We start from the raw sequence: 7,555 nt of genomic DNA, 5'->3' as shown, positions 1-7,555 counted from the left end.
GTGCCTAGCAACGCTGTTACCTCGCGCCGTCTTACGTCACCGCGAGTTGCGCGGTACGTCAACGCGGTGGGGGGAGGGAGCGCTACGTTACCGCCACGTGCCCCTGGGGAGGTAGGGTTCCTCTGTTGCGCAACATGTCACAATATTAAGTCAGGAACTTTTGTTAATTTATCCAAATTTTTCGCAGCCGTTTATTGTAACTTGCGATGCATCAACCAAAGCGGTTGGAGCTTTCTTCTTAAGGTTAAAGACGGAGAGGAGATGCCAGTGGCGTACTGTAGCCGACAGGTGAACCCCGCTGAATCCAAGTATAGCATGACTGAGTTAGAATCACTAGCATTGATTTTTGCAGTTAACAGATAGAGGAGCTGCATTCATGTCAGTCCTGATGAAAGAAGTTTGTAAGCTGCTAGGGATACAAAAGTTGCAGACCAGTAGTTATAATGCTCAGGCAAACGAAGTTTGCGAGCGGATGCACAAGTTACTAATTGACATGATTTCACACTTTGTAAATACAGATGTGAAGAATTTGGAGAAGTATGTTTCCTATGCAGTAAGGGCGTACAGAGGCACTCCACACTGTACAGTGAACTATTCCCCGTACTACCTGGTATATGGTAGGAAATTAAGGCTTCCAATAGAAGGCGATTGGAGACCGCAACGGCAGGAAGAAGCCGGAACAAAAGGCGATTACGACAGGCACATCAGTGAATTTGCCATGAGGTTGTATGAAGCAAATAGGGAAGCTGGGAAACACTCCAAGTTGAGTCACGAAGTTGCAAGAAGGTCCTATGATAAGAAAACTCGTCAAGTTTTATTGAAAAGGGAGATTTTGTGCACTTGCATAACCTAGTAGTAAAGAGGGGACAGAATTTGAGTATAAATATCAAGGTCCTTATATGATATTAAAAAAAGGTATCTCCGTTAATCTATAAGTTACAAATAGAGGGAGGCAAATCCATTGTGGTACATGTAAACAGGTTAAAACAAGCCAAGGCAGGCCCGAAAGTAAATAGAAATGAGTTAGAAACAGAGGAAACTCGAGAGGAGGCAGAAAAAATACCACCGATTAAATTAATGGAGGTAAATGAAAATGAAAGTAGGGACACAGATGAAGAATCGTCAGAAGCAAGCTCGATCCAGGAAGATCAGCGGCATCCTGGATGGACTCCAGACACACGATATTTACGTCGTAAGATAGCTCGGGATAGTAGTAAGCCCTCAAGAGGGGCCAGTGAAAGTCCGCATGCGTTACGGTCAAAGTCCGCTCGAACTCAGTTCCGGGAAGATAGGAATGAGTCGGGTAGCATTACATTACAAACACCACAAGCTTCAAAAATCTGTGTACGGATAATTCAAAGGAGTCGCACATAGACGCAGATACTCCACATACGCACTCATACAATTTAAGGAGTCGAACCCGAACTTCATGAGCGAAGATAAATCAGCCGGTAAGGACGTGAGGTGAATGACATTGCATAGATATGAAGCAGAAGGGTGGCGAAAGGAGATCTATTATCGCGAACGTGACGGACAACACTTAGTAGCTGAGGTCAGTTTTTGTAGTAAGAGATGGAAAGAAAAACATATGTGCAATAATTTTATATATATTGTGACATGTTGCGCAATGGAGGACAACCTCTCCCTACCCAGCAGTGACGTAGCGGCTGAGTAGCGCTCCATTCCCCCCATCCACGGTGACTTAACACGCAACGCAGCTGTGACATGGGTAACAGCCAACAGCGGTACCGATTGCGTAACAGGCGGCCGCTTGCGACTATATAAGTGAACCACACTGCCTACGAAGCCAGTTAACGTGTAGCCGTCCCCGGAGACAGTTAGAGTGTATCAGCGGCCGAAGACAGTTCTCCAGTCAGCAGTGAACGAGTAAAAGTGTAATAATTAGTGACAGTTTGTGATAACTGAGTTAATTTGAAGTGTGTGATACAGTTACATTTATATAGCTCCCGTACTGTGAAACATGTAGACTACTGACAATAGAGTGAATTGAACATTGCGAATAGGGTTATAAAGCGTGACACCCCGCAACTGTGCTATAAATAATTGTAGCCGAGGTTTGTAGGTTGTTGAATAAAGCAATTAACAATCTCTATGGCGTCTTCAGTAATGAAACACGTTACAATATATTCCAGGGTTGGGAAGTATCATTGTACTCATTGCCGAAGCCGGAGTAGCCTCCGCCCACTTCGAGGAAGGCTTCATTTTCTTGCGAGATAGAGATATTCTACTGACCGTAGAGAAGTGGACCTTGGCAGTAAATTTTGCTTTAAATGATTATGTGAATTTGATTCAAGGTATGAGATTTATTTTAGCTCAGTTTTAGAAAAAACTCGAGTTGCATCAGAGCTCCAGTAGCAAGGTTTTTTATATTCATTCGGATGAAGTTAAACGATTCTATAAATTTAGTGATGAACTAGAACCAGATTTAGCAAGTGTTTCTAGGTTACTGGCGGAAGACGTACCGATCAGAAAGGTGAAAAGGAATACACGTCGGGTTAGACGAGGATTAATTAATATATTTGTACATGAATTAAAGTATTTGTTTGGAACAGCAGATGCTAAAGGTGTTAAGTGACTGAATGACGTTTGTGATAATTTAAAGCCTTTTCAGAAGAAGTTAAAATTTTCAGTCAGAAGACCTAAAGGAAAGAGACCACGGATAGGTGAGAATGGATCTTAAAGAAGCAACCCGGATAATGTGAACTGCCTCGATGTAGGGACCAATGGCATGCTCACGTGACTACGGTAATGTACCTTCAAGTTCCACACAAGGCAGTGAATTTCCAGAAATATATACCAGCTACTAAGAAAATTCATCAAAGCATAATTATGACTGAACGGGTCTAAGAACCGCAGATCACAGTGGCCGCTCCGTCTAAGCCATGAACCGTCTTATCCCGGTAGAACATTGGAGTCCTTGGTTCGAATCCCATTCGAGGCATGGACGTCTGTGTTGGTTTATTCTATATTTGCGTTGTTCTGTGTGTAGGTAGCGTCCTTTCGATGGGCTCATCACTCGTCCAGGGAGCCCTACCGTCTGTATATAGGTTTAAGAACCTAAAAAAGTGGCGAAGGTCCAAAGGGCTGCACAGCAACAGGCAGAGAGAGAAAGAGTGGGTCTAAGAATTAACAAAATCGTGTCTACCTATAATGCACAGGAGCATTCAGCGTAAAACAAAAAAAAACTACCTCATTGAAAAGCCCACACGAAGGTAGTCTAGAAAGTAGAAACATTTTTCAGATGTTATTACAGTGAATGCTATTTCGGAAGACCCGATAGTATCCACAGTGTGAGCATCCTCTCTTTGTTCCAGCACACCAACCTGACTTCGCCATCAAGACCTACCGAACTGTTGCGCGTTGCGCTTGCAACGTCACACATTCCTAAGTCTTTATTTTAAATTAACAAACACGAATGAGCTATATGGCTTTCATTGAAGTCGTTCTCTATGCCACTCTTTCCCTGATCGAATAGCCTGCGAAATGCGAGATTCTCATTAAGACTGTCATCTTCTGGGATTGTGAGGCCCTGCTGTTTGGCACATAGGTGTCAGTGTTACGGAGGAACTTCTTGCATCCTTCTTCAGAATAGAATAGTGATAGTGACCTCATGTAGTTTAGTTTCGGAGGAATTTCTAGCCTTCCATGTCCGTTGCAAAAGAGCTGGGTGTCTCACAGGTATCTGGAAACGTTTCGGGTCTTCCTTCTTCAGGGCAGAACGTGGAATGTTAGCCGTGTAGTCAGTTGGATGTCTGCATGGAGAAATCTGAAGCCTCCATTAACGTTTGAGAGGAAACTTCTTTCTCCATCATCAGGGTTGGAATAAAAAAGTGACGCCATTTAGTTTACCAAATTACTCAATACAAATCCCAGAAGACAATGAAATTTGTAGAAAAAAGGGGAAGTTGTCTGTGGCGCTATATCGACTGCGCTTCTCGGGCTTGCTCAGTATCCCTTTAGAAGTTCTTGCCCATCTCAATAAACAGGTCCATACTGAAACATATTAAAGACAGAAAGCGTATTGATTTCTTCCCCGTGGTAGTTGTTGGTGCTGCTGACTTTACAAAAAAAAAATTCAGACGTCCAAATCATAACACCCAAAATTGAAGTAAAAACAATCTGTTCCGAATTTGTAATTTTCGTGAGAATGACGACAGGTGATTTTTTTGTGGAAAAAAAGGTTATGAATACAAAATAGGCCTAGGAAATGCCTAACCGGCTTAGACGACAGATGACAAACAGGTTTATCGGCAGATCCCTCTGCTGAGCAGAATTAGTACTACTTGTACACCAACCCTTTCAGTGCTCTTTATTGTCTATGTGTCGGATGACCACGAGAACTACGAGTGACCACTATCTCCAAAATTTGGACAAACCCTTTCATCGTCGGTAGCGAACAGTAGGTTGTTAGTGGAAGTGTGAAAGTTTTGGTTATTCTTTAGGGAATCATTAGGATCATTCGAGAGAAATTCAGTTTCCTCATATTTTTACAAATTATGGTGTTCGTGATGTTATTCCTCTGTTGCAAGTTCTAGTTGGGATTCTGATAAACTTCGCAACGCTCTCTCTGAGGGTCATATTTCTAGTAGAATGCACGTTTTTACTGTTGTATACCCTATCTCTCCTCTTAGACATACCCCAATCCGAATTAAGGAAGTCGTGAGAGGTCGTGAGAGCTGATGGTCTGTATTGAATTGGTTAAAGATGCAGGGCACAGAGATGCATTTTTGCGGCACGGCGATGTAAATTTGTGGAGTAGGTTGCTGTTTCTGGGACGTAACTCCGTGCAGTCTGGTAGCCAGTTACCGACGTTTTGGAAGCAAGAGGTTCAAAATGGGTGAACTAGCTGCCTTCAAATCTGAGCAACAATCTGTTAGACTACACAAGTTGTAATAAGACACTAAGCTTCGTAATATCTGCCGGCCTCTGTTATGAGGAGAAAGAAGTCCATGTTAGTGTGTGATTGTTCACAATAATTAGAATGTTTCCTTAGAGACTTGGGTAAATATTCAGAACTGGGTACAGCTACACTTGTTAGAAATATGATGCTATTCACTATGATTCTTGTAAATCAATACATTTGCCACCTACAAATAAAATAAAATGTCAAGGTTATGAAATATTCTGTATTCTCTTGCAACAGGAATGCCGAGAATTCTGCTACAGAGAGCTGAAGAAACACTTCCTGCTGTGACAGAAAGGATGGTGAGTGTTTTGTGCTTGTGTGCACAGAGAAGAATTTTATCATCAGTCAATTCTCATGTCTTAAGAAATTAAACCTTTTATGCCAAGTTTGTGTTAGTTTTCATAAGCCATCTTGGGAGTTTACATGGTACTTTATAGTGTAACACTTTGCATTATTATGTGAGAGAGGAACCAATTCAAGTTAAGTGAAATGGGTATGTATGTATGTATGTATGTAAGTAAGTAAGTAAGTAAGTAAGGAGTGTGCCATAAAAACCGGCCCCTGCACTGTGACCTTCAATGATTTGTTGTGCGTCCACTTGGATTAGCCCTTTATTTTGACTTGTTCTATATCCAAAGGTATTAACCTGCTTAGGATTTATGGAATGCAAATAAATTCAATTCAAATCCTACGCTTTTAATAAAGTGTAGGACCCTGCTTATGGGGACGTCATAAGAGTCACTTGGTACCATAAAAAACTGACCCAAGTTATGAAATCTTAAATAAGCTATGGCCTCACGCATTATACAGCAGATTATGTAATATATCTAGTAGTAATCGCTATCACGGCAATCTAGTCATTTGAACGGTCGTATGCCTAACCGCCGCCAAGTTTAAGCCTCTTATACTTTCTGTTTCGGGCTTCGCCTTGTCCAATGTTGCGAACATTCTCATTATCATGATATTGTAAGACTTCTGCTTGTTGCCTGCATAATTTTGTTATGTAATTATATTGGAATATAATACGGAATTTTGAATGCCATGTGCAATTCGGGGACCGGTGTGAGCCTTGGGAAATTGCCAATCGTGCGGAGAACCTTGTATTGCGGGCGCAGCAATTTCACTAATTGGGTGTCTGCAGCAAACTTCCAGGCGGGACTAGAAGAAGTCATTACGGATCTAATAAGAGCTTTATGGAGGGTCAGTTTAATGTTAGATCTCATTCGCTCACTTTAGGATATGGAATATACTGAAGAGAATGTTCTGAAGTCATTGGCTTCGATCATTTCTATGTGTAATCTCCATGTCACTCTATTAACGAAGATTATACCTAGATATTTTGCACTATTTACAAATGGAATATTTCTTCCATTTAGAGTAATATAAGACATAGGCGGTCGACGACCATGAGGGAAGTAGACCCCCCGAGTCTTATCTTCATTAATTTTTATATTCCAGCGTTCACACCAGGTCTCCATTGACGTGAGATTTCTCTGGAGATTTCTAGCAATAAAAACCTCTTTGCGATCTGTTGCATATAGACAGGTGTCTTCTGCAAAAGGTGCCAAGTGAACACCATGAGTTTGAGGGGCATCATTAATATACATGTTGAAAAGGGTGGGGGAAAAGACTGAACCTTGTGGCACCCCTGCTTGCATTTCACTTGGCGTTGACATTTCGCCTTGAACAGAGACCCTGAATTTACGTTAAAGGGAAAGGACCCAATAAGCTTGATCAAAGAGTTGGGGAATTCCAATTTTGATAATTTAAACAGCAAGTGTGAGTGCCACGTGGTATCGAAGGCTTTTTCGATGTCCAAGAAGTTCGCGTCCGCAGCGCGTAGATTTTGCGGCGAGTTGTGGAGGTGTGGCGGGTGATGCTGGTGCTGCTCTGGTTGTCGGGTTGAAAGTCGTGTGGGTCCAGTGGCTGGACTCGTTCAGCATGTTGGCAGGCTTGACCCGATCAGTTGACACAGTAACGGGCCTGTCGCGCACAAGTATTTGCATCGTCTTGTCTCTCCGCGTGAGCACCTGGTAGGGGCCGCGGTGTGGGGGCACCAATACCCTGCGGGCTGCGTACTCCCGGAGGAAGAGGTGAGTGCAATTACTGAGGTCTCTGTGCACGAACGTATCCGGGGAGTTGTGCCGTGATGCCGGAATCGGTCTGAGTCGAGCCATATGCTGCTGTAGTTCGGTGATTAACTGCGCTGCGTCCGCAGGTTCGGTGGTCGGTGTTAGCAGCTCGCAGGGCACTCTGGGTGGCTCAACGTAAACGAGCTCAGCTACCGATTCCTGTAGGTCCTCCTTGAAAGCAATGCTGATTCCGAGGAGAACCAGGGGAAGCTCCTCAGTCCACTGTTCGTCCGCGTGGCACATGATGGCTGCCTTCAGCGTCCGGTGGAAGCGTTCACGAGGCCGTTAGCTGATGGGTGGTGGGCGGTTGAACGTGAAAGTTGGATGCCGCACAGCCTGGCCAGGGATGTGAAGAGTTGTAATTCGAACTGGCGTTCCTGATCGCTGGTGATCGTCTGCGGGCAACCGAAGCGTGATATCCAGTCGGTCAGTAGGGCGCGAGCAACTGTGTCGGCTGTGATATCCGGAATGGGGACGACGTCTGGCCAGCGGGTGA

The 7,555-nt window shown here is 43.6% G+C and overlaps 1 protein-coding gene across 1 annotated transcript; it reads right to left on the bottom strand.

The window, feature by feature from the left end:
• Positions 1-5,069: 5,069 nt before the first annotated feature.
• Positions 5,070-7,302, bottom strand: LOC111867170. The gene is made up of 2 exons (XM_023856765.1): positions 6,778-7,302; positions 5,070-5,108 (listed from the first exon to the last, which is right to left on the bottom strand). The coding sequence occupies exons 1-2, from the start codon at positions 7,300-7,302 to the stop codon at positions 5,070-5,072; spliced, it is 564 nt and encodes a 187-aa protein (XP_023712533.1).
• Between the last annotated feature and the right edge of the window lie 253 nt (positions 7,303-7,555).

The sequence above is a fragment of the Cryptotermes secundus genome, unplaced genomic scaffold (assembly GCF_002891405.2).
Source record: "Cryptotermes secundus unplaced genomic scaffold, Csec_1.0 scaffold474, whole genome shotgun sequence".
Lineage (NCBI taxonomy): Eukaryota > Metazoa > Arthropoda > Insecta > Blattodea > Kalotermitidae > Cryptotermes > Cryptotermes secundus.
This window is presented reverse-complemented; position numbering and strand designations above follow the sequence as displayed.

Coding starts and splice junctions, on each gene's coding strand:
- LOC111867170 (XM_023856765.1), bottom strand. CDS start 7,302: ATGTGCCACGCGGACGAACAGTGGACTGAGGAGCTTCCCCTGGTTCTC. Junction 5,109..6,777: donor CCACACCTCCACAACTCGCC/GCAAAATCTACG, acceptor TTTTATTTGTAG/GTGGCAAATGTATTGATTTA.